This window comes from Chionomys nivalis, chromosome 20, assembly GCF_950005125.1.
Source record: "Chionomys nivalis chromosome 20, mChiNiv1.1, whole genome shotgun sequence".
Lineage (NCBI taxonomy): Eukaryota > Metazoa > Chordata > Mammalia > Rodentia > Cricetidae > Chionomys > Chionomys nivalis.
In genome coordinates this window covers 42,955,577-42,974,410 of record NC_080105.1, presented here as the reverse complement: position 1 = coordinate 42,974,410, position 18,834 = coordinate 42,955,577, and the positions used below count along the sequence as shown (strand labels likewise).

General features: G+C 47.5%; 1 protein-coding gene across 2 annotated transcripts; it reads left to right on the top strand.

Annotated features, from left to right (window-relative positions):
* The first annotated feature begins 6,117 nt into the window (after nt 1-6,117).
* Nucleotides 6,118-13,334, top strand: Dusp26 (dual specificity phosphatase 26). Of its 2 annotated transcripts, none has more exons than XM_057752592.1 (4): nt 6,118-6,473; nt 8,333-8,614; nt 10,406-10,620; nt 12,464-13,334. In XM_057752592.1, the coding sequence occupies exons 2-4, from the start codon at nt 8,394-8,396 to the stop codon at nt 12,661-12,663; spliced, it is 636 nt and encodes a 211-aa protein (XP_057608575.1). In that variant the 5' UTR covers nt 6,118-6,473; nt 8,333-8,393; the 3' UTR covers nt 12,664-13,334. The 2 variants fall into 2 exon arrangements, with proteins under 2 accessions (XP_057608575.1, XP_057608576.1); XM_057752593.1 differs by lacking the exon at nt 6,118-6,473 and adding an exon at nt 6,853-6,874.
* Nucleotides 13,335-18,834: the final 5,500 nt, after the last annotated feature.

Below are 18,834 nucleotides of genomic sequence, written 5' to 3'. Positions count from 1 at the left end.
TGTTTTTAATAAATAAGACTTTTTAAAATGGACTTATGTGCGAAACTATCGCCCCAGAGTCTCCTTGAGTCTCATGTTAGAGATTTCTTTTCCATTTGGGTGTTCTGTTGCTAGACACCCTTTGTTTTTATTTTATTATGTCATGGTTTAATCACATAAAGTAATCGGGTTATTGAGAATAATCTTTGTGTTGTGCTTTAAATATGAAATGCCCCAGACAGACTCGTGCATTGAAGGCTTGGTTTCCAGCTGGTAGACTTTAAGGAAGTGATTAGGTGCTCAGGGCTCTGGTCTATTCGCTGGAATAACTCCCTGATGGCTTCATAATCTAATGATATTGTTGGGGGATGTTGGAGACTCGGAGAGTAGGACCTTGTGGTTTTCCAGTCAATTATCCCTAACAGGCTCCGGTTTTCAATGAATGATTGGTCTCCGGCTGGTGCTATTTCAGGACGTGAGACTTAGCTGAAGGAAATGGGTTCCTGGGGGGTATGCGTTTGAAGGTTTACTCTGGTTCCCCTCATCTTTATGTGTTTCCTGCCTATCACAAGGCAAACAGACTCCCCTTCCAAAAGTCCTGCCTCCTTGATGTTCCACACAACCAAAGACCTGGACTCAGCATTGCCAGGAACCAAGAACTGACTGGCATCTCAGGATACTCAAGCGGGAACAAACCTCTCCCATCCCAAGCTGTTTATGCAGGTAGTTGGTCATAGCGAGGCGACAGACTGAATAACAAGCTCTAATTTTAGAACGACCCACGGTGCTCAAATATCCCTGGCTTTGCTCCAGTCAAGACATCCTCCTTCAGGGAAGATGCTGGCTCTGTGGGAAGGAGAGGAGGTCACGGGAAAGTTAAGAACTTACCGTGAGCAGACTTCCAGTCAGACCTGTGCCTTTAGTCTGTCCTCATGCTGACTCCCTGGGTCCTCCTGGGCTGCCATTTCTCTGGCCTTTTGGAAGTTCTATGGAGGAAATCAGATTGTCAGTATGCCCAAACTGACTTGCCTCCTGCTTTTTAGTATCTAAGAGTCTGTAACTATGAAGAATATTTCCCATACTTTTTGTCGAGTAAGTCTTAGATTTTATTATTCTTTAATCTATTCTCATTCTTGTAGAGTTTTGGAAAGAAGCAGAATTAAAATGCTTATTTTTAATCTACTATCTTTAAGTGTGCCAGCTGGTTTTTTTAAAATATATGAAAGTGATTGCTATTCTAATTTTTACACTTGATAGTTATTTAAATTTACCAGCATCTTTTAAACAATCTTTTTGCATACTGTTGCTTCTTTATTCTGTTAGTTCCCTCTGAGTTATTTTTTTTCTTCTTTAATAGTTCCTTTTCTAAGAGACTACTTGTAAAAAAAATCTAAGTGTTTGGGTGTCTTTTAAAAAATTATAATTTTCCTTGACTTGTAAATGACATTTTTGCCTGAGTTTAGAAATTTGGGTCTCCAAATGTGTTTCTTCAGCACATGGAACATATTATCTCATTGTCTTCTAGCATTTATTTTGCTGATGAGGTTTTTTTCCGTTCCATTTTTTTTTATATATATATATAATGAAATCTGCTTACTCTCTTTCTTGGCTTAACATTTTCTCCTTAGTGCTTGTAGAATGCTGCCTTCCCAGATGTCACCAGGAAAACACAAGGCTCCGTTTATTCATTGTCACAGTGAGAGAAAATACCAACGTGGTAGACAGTGTATCCACAAAGGCAGAACAAGGCCTGACTTACTAAGACTTTCAAATTTAGTTAAAGTCGATGAAAGGACTTAATTAGAATCCCCTGGTCGTCATGATATAACAGTGTAAGTTTTGTGGACAAAGGTAACCAAGGATGCGGAGATGAGACATTCGAAGAGTTGGACATAAGCTGTAAATTGATGTTGTGTAGAGTTGCTGGGTCTTTGCTGAGTTCCTAGAATAAACAACGAAGCTATGGGACCGTTTACCTCCCTGGTCGAGCCTCTGGGATTGTGAAGTAATGTTACTGGGGACAGCAGACCCGTGGAGACATGTCAGCACACAGGCGGCCGTGGGCTCTATTCTTCCCCTCTGATCATTCCTTATCCTGAGCTAAAGGAGAAACCATTAATATCCAGGTTATGATCCATCCAGATCTTTGCTCTAGTTGAGCTGTCGCAGCCGTATATCAAGCTCCCAACGTCTGGCCTAGTGAAACAGACCCAACCACACAGGTGGCCTAGGCAAGTTCACAGCTGCCTGAGAAACAAAGCAAGCTTGAGTGGTACCAGTGTGGATAATTTCATAAGCCCCAGTCTCAAAAATAAACATTTTTATAAAACCAGGGGGAAAGGCTGGGCATACAGTGGTAAAACACTTGCCTGGCACATGAGCCCCAGGCTTAATTTTCAGCACCTCAAAATCAAAAGAAAGTTCCTGAGAAATACGACCGATCCTCCAACGGTCTGGTGATGCCTGTCCCAACTTCCCATAGCATCCAATTGTCTCATTCTTGCGGTTGGACTCTCTGTTGCATTGCTTTGTGTTCTCTTTTCCACAGCTGTGTGCTTCAGCACTTAACACCCTAGAGATTGCTCGTCTGAACATGGCAACATGGATAAACATACTAAGAGAAGAACTACGTTTGGTTGAAGTCTACCTCCTCCATAGGAATCAAGTAAACTAAAATTAAATCAAAGCCTAGATCATATTGCTAATCTGAACAGTCTACAAAACCAAATTTGGCCCTCCTAGCTGAGTTATCTGACTTTTCTTAAGCCTGTGTTTGCCTCTCAGATCCTTTTTTGTCTTCCCAAGAGCGCGTTCCCGTGTCTGCAGGAACATGAGTTCACACACTTCCCTTTTAAAAGCACTCCTTATGAAGGAAAGGAATTAAACCCAAGGCACTGCATGCTGTAGCATTGCCTGCCCAAGCCCTTGCATGTGCCAGTGCAGAGTCCCACAGGTGGTGGGCATGAGCTAAGTAGACTGCTGCCTCCTAAGATTTCTTTACCTTTCAGGACTCTTAGAAAGCATTTGGAGAAGAGCGAGAGCAAGCCATCATTCTCAAGTGAGTGAGATGGAGATTTTCAGAAGGGTCAAGACTCACTTTTTCTTGTACTCGGTTAAGTCATCTAGTGATCTCTTTTCCATAGCAGAGAAAATAAGAGGCCAAAACAGGCCCTGGGAGCAGTCGAGACTCTTCTGGAAGCATCAATGGGTTGCCTATGTATCCTTGTCCAGGTTACAAGAAATGCTGGGTACTGAAGGTCTAAAGGATTCCTGAAGGCCGCTGGTCTTCAGTTCACACTAGAGGGCCACATAGTCTGAGTTCTGATGTCAGGAACATATGATGACAATTAGCTATGGCAGCGGGAACAAGGTGGGTGAACTCACCAGCAGAACTCAAAGGATAGAGAACAAAAAGCAAAACCTTTTCCCTTGGGACATCCTAATAGCTGCGTTGTAGGAGGAAGGGTCCACATTTAAGGTGGGTCTCCCATTTCAATTAATGTCATCAAGAAAACTCCTCACAGACATCCCAGGGGCTAAGCTGAACTAAGTAAGCTCTCACAGCTGTGCCCAGGGCCTTGCCACTTGCCAAGCTGACAATCATTAACCACCACATCTGCCTTTACAGTTTCCTGTGGCGGCAATGAGTTTGCTGTCCATGAGAGTGGTTTGCCCACCACCACTCCAGGGCTACCCTCCTGCTGCTTCTGAAAGAACTTATTTCCAGGTTTTAGGTCGTACAGTTGTTGCTTAGAAAAGGTGCTGAAGACAGGGGTGTTCTTGCCTGTTGAGGAAAGACTGGGTATATCGCAGGAGTCTCTAAAACATTTGACTTTGTCTTCTTAGGAAAGTGTAGAGTCTAGACTTGGAGGTGGTATATTCTGGTGCCTGTGCGCCAGCCAGTTATTAACTCATGCTCCAAGTCAGTAAGGTACAGAAGCAGTTATCTTATTATTTAAACCAATACTGTTGGTCATAAAAGCCAGAGTCTCAAAGAATTTTGCAGCTTTGAATTTCATATTTCTGAATATTGGACACTGAGTATCCAAGTATGACAGGCTTTGAGAAGATCTTTAATACCAGTCCCAGTAAAATGAGTGCCTTGACACTGGAAAGATGGGCTGTAATTTCCCATGTTAAAAACACCATTTCAAGCAGGTTTTTTTTCACTCTCTCTCTCTCTCTCTCTCTCTCTGCAAATTTCTCTCTATCCTGTGTAGATTTTCTAAAGCTTTTGACACTAGCTCTCCACTAAGGGTGAGATAAGAGCTTAAAATCAAGTATAAAGACTTTTCCTTGTTGAAGGGACAGTTTAATTTTAAGAGCAATTGATCTTTGAGGGTTTCTGCCCATGCGGCGAGGGGCGGGGCAGATTTGAGGGAGAGATTGGGGCAGATGAAGGCTGAAGAACAGAGGGTGCCAGGCGATGATAGGAGAAGAAAGGCTGTGGTTTGTGGTTGTGGTCTGGGGAAATCTGAAAGAGATGTGGAGTCAAGGATGTGGCTCTTTTGTGAAGCGATTGCCTTGCAGGTAGAAAGGGCCTGGATGTGATGACATGAACTTGTATTCGTAGGCAGAGTGTGCAAGGGAGGCAGAGCCCAGAGGACCCCAGGGCTCACTGACCATCCAGTCTAGCCTACTTGGCAAGTTCTAGGTCAGCGAGAGGCCCCATCTCAAAATCAACCTGCAGAACAACACCCAAGGCTCTCCTCTGGCCTTTCACATATATCCACACAGATACACTCACAAAAAAAAAAAATTAAAAAGAATAAGAAATTTTTGTTCTATACTCTTTCTTTGAACTTTGGCTTGAGGAAAGGGTTTTGGACTGAGTTTCTTCTAGAACAATGCAGACCATTGAGTGCTAGGCACGTTGGCTGCCATGTATGTCTCGTGTACTTTCCTGTCAACCATCCACAGGGTATCACATTATTTTTTAAATTATCTTTCTTGAAACTATGGCATTTAAAAAGATGAGCATCCAAATTTGAGTCACCACATCAATACACGAAAGCAACAGAAATGAGGTCTGAGGAGCCTCGCTCAGGCGGAAACAGTCCCTTGACCTCAGGGATGCACCATCTCAACTGCAGCTTTGTCTCTTTAACACAGGAACTCTGTCCTTCTGGATGAGAAGTCCAAAAATTTCTAGAACTAGATTCTCAGAGTTGGAACAAAACACAAAGAGGCATTCTCCTTAAGGGTTTCATCACATAAGTGACTTGGAGCAAAATTTGTCCCCAGACTGTTGGTCTGGGAAGAAACTTAACTCAGAGGCCAGTCGGTAAGCCATCTTCTTAATTAGTAATTGATGGGGGAGGCCTCAGCCCTTCACGGATGGGACCGTCCCTGGTGGAAGTCCTGGGCTCTATAAGAAAACAGGCAGAGCAAGCCATGGGGAGCAAGCCAGCAAGCAACATCCATTCATAGCCTCTGCATCCTGTCCTGCCTCCAGGTTCCTGCCCTGTCTGAGCACCTGTCCTGACTTCCTTCAATAATGAACAGTGCTGTTGAAGTGTAAAACCAAATAAACCCTTTCCTCCCCAACTTGCTTTTTGGTCATGGTGTTTCATCTCAGCAAAAAGCAACCCTAAGACAAGCAGTGAGGGAGACATTTAGGAAAAGGCAATACTGACCTTGACTCAGAATTCTTAAGACCTTGGGTGTTGACCCACAGAGAAGTAGGTGTTGGTGAACACCACCAAAAGACAAGCTTGTGAGAAAGAGATGAAGATTAACTTCTTCAGGGATAAGGAAGGGCACCATGCGCTGAACATGTAGAAGTGGCTTTCTGAATGAACCCCAAGATGCATACTCCTTATGGGAGAAGCACGGTTGGGACAGGTCATGACATGGACTTCAGAGTGTCGCCACCATCGTCGGAAGCTCGGCTCTGCCAATACCTAGCTGGTGATCTGGGCTTAGCCTCTCTATACTTCGGTCTCTTCCTTCACAAAATGCAGATGAAGATGCCTGCTGATGAGTATAAAACTCACTAAGACAGGTGAAGCGCTTAGCATATGGCAAACGCTATTAATAGTAAGGGTGGCTGAGGATTGTTCTCTAGAGAGAGTGTACAGATGAGGAGAGCAGGCCCCGTCTGTGACTCATTAATTCTGTCTGGGAAGAGCGAGCAGCGTGAAGACCCTGCCTGAGAAGGCTTGCACAAGGCTTTGCCATTGGCCTGCTGGGCAGCAGCCCTGGCGTGCCGACGAGGCGGGGCTGCGGGGCTGCGCGGGGCTGAAAACAGGGGCGGGCTGTGTCGCTGCGGTGTGGCGGCTCCCACCGTTGCGTGAGACGGTGTCCCTGGGTGTCACCAGGGCGCACACCGATAGGAACCTGCTTCGATGTGCGTGTCATGGCTTAAAAATAGCTGCGATCCACCTGCGCGCCGGGGCGGCGGCGCAGCGGCGGGGAACCGCGCAGGAGTCATGGGCGCCGGACTGCGGGAGCCCGCAGGCCACCTCGGGATCTGAGACCCTAGCGACCAGGAGGTAGAGACATATGGGCGAGGGAACGGGGGTCGGGGCGGAACAGGGGCTTAGGGGGCATTGCCACGCGTCTCGTTTCTCCTCAGTGCCTGTCTGGATTGTCACAGGGCTAAGGCGACAGCCAGGAACCTGTTACTACCGCGACAGCAGATGCAGGGAGGGGGGCAGGGGCCAGAGCTTCTGGTGGCGGGTTAATGGGACTGGAGAAGGCCCAGGGTCTGAGCAAGGCTCCTCCACATTAGGAGGAACAGACCCAGACCCGAGGAATGTGGCTCTCTGCTTCGGCTCTCCTCCCAGTTCCTCACCTCTCACCATCACTAAGGAATCTATTCTGAGAAAGGTGGTTGTTGTTGTTGATGGTGGTGGTGAAGGGGAGGGGGTGTCTTTGAAGCCCAGGAGGAGAGGTAGGTGGAGAGGGGGGGTAAGGGGGTGGCGGTGGTGGTGGATGTGTCTACTCTAGTGCTAGATTTCTGTGCTTCTTCTAACTCAACCTTTGAAAACCTACCTGTTCCTGAACTCCTGAATATGCACTCATCCCTTCCTAGGAGCAGTCCCCCAGTCCTAGTTTGTGGTGTTTCCTGGGAGATTGGTGGCTCCTGACCCTGGGAGAAGAGAGAGAGAGGTGGGAGTGTGGGATGAAAATCACTATATGGCCATGGGCCAAGATGGCTTCTTACTGCTGGACATTCAGTTGAGGTACCTAAGGCAGCAAAGGGAATAGGAGGGAATTCAGCAGGTTAGCCCACCCTTGCAAAAAGGCAAGACCACACCTGGAATTGAAGACTGGGGTCTCCTATAGATGTTGGGCTGGCCAAATGTCCTAGGGCAAGCCTCAAAGGCAAGCTCTTTCAGGGGAGGCTCAGAAAGGAGCCCACTTTCCCGAGGACCCTCTCTCTACAGATACTCTGAGACACACCTGCTAGGCCCCTCATGGCTGACACTGCTCCATGTAGTGTCCAGGACCAGTTGACACCACCACCAGCAAAGGTGACCATTCTGAGCCTCTCAGCTACCCCTGAGCCTGCAGGATCTCTTATCTCCCCCGCCCCATCATCTCCTGCTTGCTTCTCCCACTTCTACCCCACCCCCACCAGACACAGACAAAAAGCTCCAACCCTGCTTTGACTCAGACTTCTCTCCTTAGAGATGAGGTTTAGCCAAAGGAGGGGCTCGCTCCTCCCACTCACAGGCTTGTTTGCACAGCCTGAAGCCTTCTTCCAGCGGCTCTCAGTCAGCAAGGATTTTCCAAAAGTCCCTTTTCCTCTTTGTATCATTCCCTACTCTCGCCCTCCTGATAGCCTTCCCCGTGACAAGCTTGGCCACAAGCAGGGCAGGGATGGGTTAAGGTACTTCATCTCTCGGGCACACAGGAGACATGTCTGGCATATGTCATGGCCCCAGCTGCTATTATCTTCCTGATAATTCTCTCTGGCTGGCTCTACCACCGCTGCTTTCATCCCTATCCCCAGTTCCCTAGATGCTCTGCCTATAACCCCAGCCAGATGAGACCCAGATTTGGGCTGGCAAGTGTCCCGGCAGTGTGTAGAAGCACCAAAGTGTCCAACGTATGTGTGTGTGTTACTGGGTTTATTGGCTGTGGGGGTGGGGAGATGGAGGAGAAACAGCAGCTGGGCAACTCCTTCTCGTAAACAAGGACATGTGACTCCCACCTCCTTGGGTGACAGAGCCAGAGCATAGTGGAGGGACCCACAGCAGCTAGAGAAAGGAGGTATTTAAGCGCTTAGGCTAGCCTTGCCTTCTGCTGCTGCAGGGCCTACTCCTCCAGACCCAGCCCCGTGGGAAGGAAAGGAAATAGCTTCTCTGGACTCACTCAAGTATACCGGACCCTCCTTTGCTTACAGCAACAGCTTCCTGGTGACCGAGCCCACCATCCCTCAAGTCACAGCTCCTGCCACCTTGAAGATGTGTCCTGGCAACTGGCTCTGGGCCTCCATGACGTTTATGGCCCGCTTCTCCCGCAGCAGCTCAAGGTCCCCTGTTCGCACTCGAGGGAGCCTAGAGGAGATGTCCTCTGCTCACCATCCCTTCCTCAACGTCTTTGAGTTGGAGAGGCTCCTCTACACAGGCAAGACGGCCTGTAACCATGCCGACGAGGTCTGGCCAGGCCTCTACCTCGGAGACCAGTATGTAATGGGCGGCAGGGGGGACCAGGCCTGAGTGTGTGCGTGCGTGCGTGTGTGTGTGTGTACGTGCATGCGTGCGTGCGTGTGTGTGTGTGTGTGTGTGTGTGTACATGGAGAAAGGTAGCAGGGGGACCAGGCCTGAGTATGTGCGTGTGTGCGTGTGCGTGTTTGTACGTGTGTGTGTGTGTATGTGTGTGTGTACAAGGAGAAAGGTGGCAGGCAGACACGGACTCACCTTGTCAGTTCCAGGTTGAAGAGTGAAGGGAATAGGTACATGAACAAAGAGTAGAAGCTGGAGGGCTTGAGGGATTTGGGGGGAGATTTATTAAAATACTCCACTCTGGACAGAGAAACTCTGTTGAGGAAATTGTGGTACTCATGTAGAAAAGACCTCATATGAAATGCCAACAGTATAGACCAGACAGGTTGTTCTGACCTTCCAGCTATTGGGGCGTGGCTCTGAGAAAAGGTAGTCGCTAAGACAGAAATGGTAGACAGTAAACTGAAGGAAAGACCCAGCGAAGCCACCACAGTCCAGGGTCATGAAGAGAGAGCCATCGAAGTGGGCACACTCCCTAATATGTGAGCTTTTTCTTTTTAATGACACTTTCTTAATCCTCCTGGTAGCTTTGTGAGCAAGGGGGTCCCTCTCCCTGGGTTACAGAGGAGGAAAGGGGGGCTCTGAGAAGTTGTGACTACACCAAGATCATCCAGGTTAGAAACGGGAGTGCCAACAGTTTGTGGGTTGGGTTCGGTGGCCTTTCTAGATTGCTTGGCTAGGCTAGTATCTGACCAACTTGTCTGAGGGGTTTCTACCACTAAGCCGCTAGGGTATGGGCCAGATGGTGTCTGAGGATGGCTATAGATCAGAGTACACAAGAGCCCTTGAGTAACTAGCAAACAGAAGAGGTTTCTAGGTGTCCAGGAGAATATAAAGCAGATCCATATAATCTAGAGTTTATCAGTGATTTATTTATTCATTCATGCATTTATTTATTTGTGTGTTTTATGCATATGGGTGTTTCATCTGCATATATGTCTGTCTCCACCCCAGAAGAAGGCGTTGAATTTAATGGAACTCCAATTATAGACGGTTGTGAGCTGCCATGTGGGAGTTGGGAATTGAACTTGGGACCTCTGGAAGAACAACCAGTGCTCTTAACCACTGAGGCATCTCTCCAGACCCTGTATTTGTTTATTGGTTCTGGGAGCCAAATCTAGAGTATTGCACAAACTGGGTAAACACACTACTGTGAAATTACCCACATAGCCCTAGCTAAGACCTGAAATAGAGGCGGGTCCCATAACTCCCCTGATGTACACATCCCTCCAATTTCCAGGCTCTGTCCACCGAGGACTTCTCTCTGCCTGGACACCCTGGTGGCAGGAAAGTTACTTTCTTGAAGTGCTCTAACTTGGCTCCACTAGAGTTCTCTCTTAATGTGCACTGTTTTTGCGTGAAACCTCGGCATTGGTTTCCCGGATCTTGAATCCTTTGATCCTGGGTCCACCTTTTAGAGCCTGACAGATAAGGAAAATTCCACTTCCTCGCAGAGGTCCCAGTATTTGATTACAGTCATCTTGACCCCACCCCCTCAGACTCTTACCTAGCCCAATCATTTCCAGACCTCTCAAACACTGCTCACAGGACATGACCCCAAGTCTGCCACCTTCCTCTGATCTAGGGCATTAGTGAGTACCCTGGAAGTTTGTAGCCAACAACAGCATCTAGACTGAAAGTTCCTGGCATCTTGGTTTCCCCATCCCCCTTCTAATGTCTGTTTAACACAGGGACATGGCCAACAACCGTCGTGAGCTCCGTCGCCTGGGCATCACCCATGTCCTCAATGCCTCACACAGCAGGTGGAGAGGCACTCCGGAGGCCTACGAGGGACTGGGCATCCGCTACCTGGGTGTCGAGGCCCATGACTCGCCAGCCTTTGACATGAGCATCCACTTTCAGACAGCTGCGGACTTCATCCATCGGGCACTGAGCCAGCCAGGAGGTAGGAGAGAATGCAGAAGGGGAGGTGGGAGCAATAGGTACGGTGTTCGGAAGCCCCAGGGTTCACGGATGGAACAAAAACTTGGCCATGAGACCAACTGCTTAGGAACCAGAGCTAAGGAAAGAAAAATGTTCTCTCAGTCATCTTTTTCAAGGTTGTTTTCAAAAGGGATGAGGGCCTCATTTAAGGTAGAAAGCTATTCCTGGATGCTGAGGTTATGAATGGTGTAGCTTTTATACTTTTGTTTAGAGCCTGTCCTGGAACTGGCTCTTGTAGGCAAGGCTGGCCTCAAACTCACAGAGTTCCGCCTGCCTCTGCCTCCCGAGTGCTGCGATTAAAGGTGTGCGCCACCACTGCCCAGCTAAAACTGATTTTAAAATGCTTTAGCTATAGGTGGAGGGGGGGGGGAACGTTGGCCCTCTGTATTGCCAAGTTCTGCATCATTGGATTCAACCAACCACAGACTGAAAATATTTGGGGTGGACGTACATACAGAATGTGTTTAGACTTCTTTTTATTAGTCCATGAACAATATAGCATAACAACTATCTGCAGAGAATTTACATTACATTAGTGGACATAAAAATCCAGGAATCAACAAAAGTATACAAGAGGGCGGGGTGTATGCAATTGCTGTATCATTTTATATTCGGGAACTGAGCATCCATGGGGGTTGGTGATGGGAAGGTTTTTCTGGGAATCTATCCATTCTGAATAGCAAGAGGCAACCATATAGAGAGAGAGAGAAAATATAGTCAGTGGAGAAAAAGCAAGAAAGAAGGGTGGGGAAGTAGGGTGTGATGCAGTGTGCTCATAGACCCAATTACTCCAGAGGCTGAGGCTCTATCTGAACGATAGCTCAAGATTCATTTGGGCAGCATAGCAAGCCTCAAACACCAAATATTTGAGCACCAAAAGAAGCATTAAGGAGGACCTGAGGGGATGAGTCCAGAGGGAAAGAACTTGCCATACAAGGGCACTGTCTCCCAACACCGGTGAGGAAAATCTTAAGAGGCTCTTTAGGCTTGCTGGCCAGCCTGTCTAGCCTGCTCTGCAAACTCCAGGTTCAACAGGAGAGCACAGGTCAAAAAAATAATAATAAGATGAGAACAGCTAAGGAAGATGCCCAACATTGACTTCTGGCCTCCACAAGAACACTCACATCTGTGTACACACACACACACACACATCCACCATACACAGGTACATAGAAGGAGGGTTGGGGAAGACCTAAGGCTAGATTCAACATGGACAGATTTCTCTTGATGCATCCAATGTCAGCGGAGTCCCTGCTCTGTTCAGAGCTCCGGTTTACAGCAAGAATGAGACGGAACCGCTGAGCTCTGCTCAGGTTCATGAACACTAAACTTCAGAATCCCTTCTCCATCCTGGTCTGCCCAGGTCTCTCCCCTTTGCCAGGGACCTTCATTATTTGTTTGGAAGTGCTGGGGATCGAACCCTGGGCCTTGCTCATGCTAAGCACACACTCTGCTACTGAGTTTGTGTGTGAGTGTGTGTGTGTGTGGTGTGCACTCATTATGTGCCCTGGTGGATCTATGAAAGTCAGGGGACAATACTGTGGAGTCAGGTCTCTCTGATCTTTACACGGTTCTGGGGCCAGAACTCAAATCATCAGGCTTGTATGTAAAATGTCCTTCCCTGCTGAGGCATCTCACCAGCCCAGGATCTACATTGTACGCCCCGCTCATCCTCATCCATCCCTACCTCTGCGTGCCTCGGTTTACCCTCTTCTATTCACTTGGCCATGCTGACCTCTTCCCAAGCCTCCTCCAGGCCATCCCTCAGCAGTCTCTCAGATGTCTCTTTGCCTGCCTCTTCACAGGGAAGATCCTGGTACACTGTGCTGTGGGAGTGAGCAGATCGGCCACCCTGGTGCTGGCCTACCTCATGCTGTACCACCACTTCACCCTTGTGGAGGCCATCAAGAAAGTCAAAGATCACCGTGGCATCATCCCCAACCGGGGATTCTTGAGGCAGCTCCTAGCCCTGGACCGGAGGCTGCGGCAGGGTCTGGAGGCATGAGGGAAGGGAAATTGTGCCAGGTTCCTGGGTGGTTTCCTGGCTCCCAGCTGGGAAGAGGAAACCCAGGTGGCAGGAGGTAGAAAGACCAGACAACCCATCCTCCCCCAGTGGCAGGAGAGGGAAGGGCCCCCAGGCCACTGTCATTGTGGAAGGGGATGGAGAGCCAGGTTGGGCAGTGTGGTAGGTGGGGGCTGCTAACCTGGGAAGGAAACAGCTGGGCTGTAGGTAAAAGCTGGTTCTATGATTAGGACAGCACCAGATTCCAACAGGGTGGGCCCAGTGACTCAGAACCCCTTTTCTCTCATTGTGTGCAAGTGTTCCCCTCTCTCACATTCCAAACAAAGGGACCGCTGCTGTGCAGTACCTGAGCAGCGTGGGGTCCCGGGGTGTCAGCATGCAGCAGCAGGGATGTAAAGGGAGGCATACAGGTTGCAGAAAACAGTGGAGAAAGAGTCGGGGATGGGGTGGTGTGGAAGCCACAAAGCCAGAGGGAGAAACCTACAGGCGTGCAACTCCAGGACGAGGAGGTGTGGGAGGGCTGACGTGACACCCCAGGGGAGCTGCTCTAGGTCAAAGGAGGCACACCCGTGAATGGCTGTGAGTCTTTAGGTGGTCATATTCTCACTGAAAACCATGTGTCTGGAGTAAAAATAAAGATCTGAAAAAGATGAGAGTGTCTTTACATCATTAACAGTTTGACCCCTCTCTTCTGGGCACGTCTCACCCACTCATTAACCCTCCACCAATTTTTACCTAGCCCTATGAAATCTTGAAGTGCTATTCCTAACTTGTCCACAAGGGGACAGCAGAGGACTAAAATCTTGAGGTCGCAGCGGCTTCTGGATGCTGCCCAGGAGAGATATCTTAATGTTTTCCAAGGGTACCTCCGTCTGTCCCCTCAGGCTGATGAGACAACAGAATATCAATCTTAAATCAAGATCATCCCTAAATGTCCTACTTCAGGAGCCAAAGTATTAAGGGACAGTTGTTTCTTTTTTAATCCTTACAGGTTTCCCTTAGAGGAATGTAACCTTGGGAAAGTTCATAAAATATGTCAGACATCCAGGAAGAATGGCATGCTATATGCTATCTCAACTGCCAGATTTAAAGAAAGAAAGAAAGAAAGAAAGAAAGAAAGAAAGAAAGAAAGAAAGAAAGAAAGAAAGAAAGAAAGAAAGAAAGAAAGAAAGGAGAAAGAAAGGAGAAAAACGAAAAAGGAAGGAAGGAAGCAAAAAGTGTGCTCAGTATCTGTCGGAATGGGGAAAGAGGATAGACAGACATGCAAGAGAAACGTACAGGGGAGAATAATGAGCCAGCAAGACAGCTCGGCCACCAGTAAAGGCAGTTCTCACCAAGCTGGGTGACCTGAGCTTCATCCTGGGTCCCACATGATGGCAGGAAAAGAGCCAACACCCACAAGCTGTCCTCTGAGCTTCATGGGACCGCTGTAGCACACACACAGTCACGTACAAATAAACATAGGTCCTAAAACGTTCAGGTCATTTACATATGAAGTGTATATCCCAGTAGAGCATAGACGTCTAAGGTCGGAAGGCGCCTCCACGGACTGCACTTCAATTACTTAAGTTTATTTATTATCTATTTGTTTAACTTTATTTTATGTGCATTGGTGCGAAGGTGTCAGATCCCCTGGAACTGGAGTTGCAGACAGCCGCGAGTTGCCATGAGAGTGTTGGGGACTGAACTTAGGACCTCTGGAAAAGCAGCCAGTGAGTCACTGAGCCATCTCTCCAGCTCCCTGCTCTCTAGGTTTCTACTCACCTTTTCCAGGGCTTGAACACCGCTGCTGACCTCAAACCATGCAACCCGCCCTCACTCGGGAGACTTCAGCATCTCTAAGTCCTGTTTACTGGCGGTAGTTCTGGCTCCTTCTGTGGGGTTATTGTGGTTGTTTCATAGGGAAGAGTTAAGCTTGGCCTCCAGGAGACCATGGGGCTGTCATCATCTCTTACACTTACTCCATATCTTGAGACAAAGAATCCTCTGGTTTAAACCCAGCTCACGTGGCTCTCTCTCCTGGCCCTGTTCTTTTTCCCACCATCATCTAGTACTTTCTTCTCCACCATCGGCATTTGTCAAACGTCCACTTACCCCACTGGCCTTGCCGATACTGGTGTCTCTCCCTCCGTGTAGCAAGCAGAATTCTCTCAGAATTTACAGACCCTGAACTTCCAGGGAGACCTGTGAGGTGGGAGGAAAGCAGGCTCCTCAGCTGGGGACTCAAAGTGTGGTCTTCTCTGAGGACACATTTACTAAAGGGACAGAGAAGAGCCTTCATAAGCAAGGCTGATTCTGATCAAAACACATTGGTTCCCTATTAGAGCCATGAGGCCAATCCAGGTGTGGTGGTACGTGTATGTAATCCCAGCACTCTGGACGTGCAGACAGTGCATTGAGAGTCCCAGGCCAGCCTCATCATACAGAAATGTCACAATTAATAATGAAAATCATGTGTTAAAACAATTAAATAGGCCGGGCAGTGGTGGCGCACGCCTTTAATCCCACCACTCAGGAGGCAGAGGCAGACGGATCTCTGTGAGTTCGAGACCAGCCTGGTCTACAAGAGCTAGTTCCAGGACAGGCTCCAAAACCACAGAGAAACCCTGTCTCGAAAAACCAAAAAAAATAAATAAATAAATATAATTAAAAATGACTCGGGGGATAGGGATATGATGAATGGTAGAATACTTGCCTAAAATGTTTTTTCCAAGAGGGCCGGTATTCAGTTCCCAGCACACAGTGATGATGATGATGATGATGATGATGATGATGATGATGATGATGATGATGATGACTAAAAATATAACTCAGGCTCATAGCAGGACTCTCCATAGCAATGATTCCAGCAGTATAGCATGCAGTAGAATAGCCATCTTCCTTTAGATCATAAATGTGTATTACTAGTGCCATTAGACACAGTAGGATATGCCTCCAGCTGACTAAGCCACAACCCTCCAGAACCCTCTAGAACCAGTTCCAGTCTGGCTGGTCATTGTGCTTCTTCTCCGTCTTCCAGCCTCCTCCTCTGCAGTGATGACTTGAAGCAGGCCTAGGAGACCTAGCCATCTCTGGGGGAGGGGAGAAATGCTCACCCAATTCTTCATCCCTGTCACTAATCCCAGCTGGGAAGTGCCACAAGCAGCACAGCTCCGAGCCAACTGCTACTTGTGAGCCCAAGGAGACAGGGGCATCTGGAGCAAGATGGGTAGCTACCTTACAATTAGGCTGGCCCAGAGGGGGCTCCATTTAGCTAAAGAGACGTGATGCCAAACTGCATTCTAATAGTCATATTTATACCCATAGAAAAACCGATCCAGTGAGATCTGTTGGGTATGTGACTCACCCAGCTGTAAAATAATCCATTTATGTTGGTTAATCAAGACCATCAAGATGGTGATAGCTTCCCAGCATGGATAGGACACTAATATAAGCCTTTGGGCTCACCGTGAAGACCTGTCCCCATGTAGAGCCCTCACTGAAAAATAACAACACTAGTGTATATGCTCAACAGAACTTTTTTTCCAGCCATAACGAAGAATGAAGTTGTAACATTTGTTGGAAAATGAATAGAGCTAGAGACCAACGCACTAACTGAAATAAGCCAGGCTCAGAAAGACAAATGCTGTATGTTTTCCTCATATAAACAATCTAGATCTAAGGGTCTGTGTGTATGCCTCTGTGTGTTGGTCTTAGGCCCTAGGAGGGAACTTACCAGTCGTTTATTTAAAGAGACATGATGCCAAACTGCATTCTAATGGTCATATTTATACCCATAGACAAATGTTACACCTAGTCTCCAGCCAACTTCCCTTCATAATGAACTGTGATAAATACGGAGACTCGTGACTGCTCAAGGTACTGAGAATACATGAAAGTTCAGTGGTCAGCCCTGGACAGGACACTTATAGCAACACCTCTGGCTGTGGGACAATGGTTTTGCATCCTGTTACTTACATTGTATTGCTTTAATAAAACGCTGATTGGCCAGTAGCCAGGTAGAAAGTATAGGCAAGGTGATGAGAACAGGTCAATTCTGGGAAGAGGAAAAGCTGAGGCTGCAGTCGTAACACAGAAACAGAGGAAGCAAGATGAGAATGCCTCACTGATAAAAGGTACCAAGCCACATGGCTAACACAGACAACAATTATAGGTTAATGCAGTATATAAGAGTTAACAAGAAGCCTGAGCTAATAGGCCAACCGGTTTATGATTAATGTAGACCTCTGTGTGTTTCTTTGGGACTGAATGGCTGCAGGACTGGGCAGGACAGAAACCTCTGTCAACACCTCTGCAGTCAGAGAACATTGAGGAAGAGTGGGCAGAAAGCACATAAGAGCCAGAAGATCAGGAAAGGGGCTATGAATGCTAGGACCACTCTCCTTAGTTTGGATGCTAGTGGATTCTGGGTAGAAGCAATCATTGTTTTCACTAATGTGCCCACAAGTGAGTCCACAAGTCTCCAATGGGTAGATCAGTGGGTGATTGTGGTAGTTTGAATGTAATTGGCCCCCATAAACTCATGGGGAGTGGGATTATTAGAAGGTATGGCTTTGTTGGAATAGGCATGGCCTTGTTGGAGAAAATCTGTTACTGTGAGGGTGGGCTTTGAGCTCTCATAAACATCCAATCCCAGTCCATTTCCTGTTGCCTCATGATCAAGGTGTAGCCAGCACCAAATCTGCCTACATGTTGCCATCCTCCCTGCCATGTTGATAATGGACTGAACCTCTGAACTGTAAGCCATCACCTCAATTAGATGTTTTCCTTTATAAGAGTTGCCAGGATTATGCTGTCTCTTCATAGCAATAGAAACCCTAGCAAAAGTAAAAGTCTTTACCAGGGACTGGGGTATTGGCTGTGTGTTTTTTGGAAGAATTTGAACTTTAGTGCTTTGGGTTTAGAAAATGCTCTAAGTACTGTGTAATAGGCCATAATAGCACACACATCAAAGACAAAGGTGCTCAGAATGACTTGAACTGTAGGAGACTGGCTCAAGGCGTTTCAGAGGAGAAGACTAATATGTAGCCTAGAGGTCATTACTGTGCTATTTTGGTGAAGAAAATGATTGTCTTTTGTCCTTGTCCGAAGAGTCTGCCTAAGGCTAAAGTAAAGAGTTCTGGATTAGTTCTATTGGCAAAGGAAATCCTCAAATCAATCTAGCATAGACTCTGTCATAGGGTTATTATTATTAGTGGTAACTGTAATTTCTGCTCTGTCCCTTTAAGAGACAAGCCACGCCAACCCCTCCACCCCCACCCCTATCCACCAAGGCAAGCTGATCTTCAACTTTCAGACTGAGTCCCTTCCTTTCCTGTCTCCTCTCAAAGAGGCAGCTTCTGTCTCTCTCTTCTCCCCACTTCTCCTTTTCCCCATCTCTGTCTCTCTCTCTATGTCTCTCTCTGCTCTTCCCCCTTATCCCCTTCTCTTCCATAACCCAGTAAATAAATATCCAACTTCACTCTGCGTGGTGTGCCTATCCATGTCTCTGTCTCTCACCTGCCAGGTGGCTCCCTGCCCAGGACCAGCTGCCTTCGGAGACCTGCAGCATGGTCTTGTGGCATGCCCATCTGTCTGTCTCTCATGGGACTGGCTGCCCCACCAAGGTCTCTTACCCACCATGCAGCCCCCTGCCTGGGACTCGTGGCCTGCTGCAAACACTCGGGGATCCACAGCATTTTACTTTTGCCATTACAGTAACTCTAATAAAGATTTATAATGAAAAGAAGCAAGCTGAGAAAGAGTAAATTACAAGATGTAAATTTTGAGGAGAAAAATGGCACGAGAAAGTGGAATGGAGCTAAATCCTGTTCGAGGAGATAAATGGGTTAAGAAATGCAATAAAGAAAGTGGTGACCTCAGGGCAAGATCCCATCCAGCTAGGTTTCCAAGTTGTGGAAAGAAACTAAAGAAAAGCTTAGAGCTTGGTATGGTGGGGCACACCTTTAATCTCAGCACTCGGAGGCAGAGGCTGGAGGATCTCCGAGTTTGAGGTCAGCCTGGTCTGGAGAGCTAGTTTCAGGACAGCCATCTTAGACAGTGAAGGACAAAAAGCTGGTGAAGATATAATTGAACAAGGGGGGTCAGGCCCAGTAAGTAGCAGAACTTGGTAGCTTCTGCCACTCGTATGGTTCTGACTTTTGAAGTTAAAGA

Coding starts and splice junctions, on each gene's coding strand:
- Dusp26 (XM_057752592.1), top strand. CDS start 8,394: ATGTGTCCTGGCAACTGGCTCTGGGCCTCCATGACGTTTATGGCCCGC. Junction 8,615..10,405: donor GGCCTCTACCTCGGAGACCA/GTATGTAATGGG, acceptor TGTTTAACACAG/GGACATGGCCAACAACCGTC. Junction 10,621..12,463: donor GGCACTGAGCCAGCCAGGAG/GTAGGAGAGAAT, acceptor GCCTCTTCACAG/GGAAGATCCTGGTACACTGT.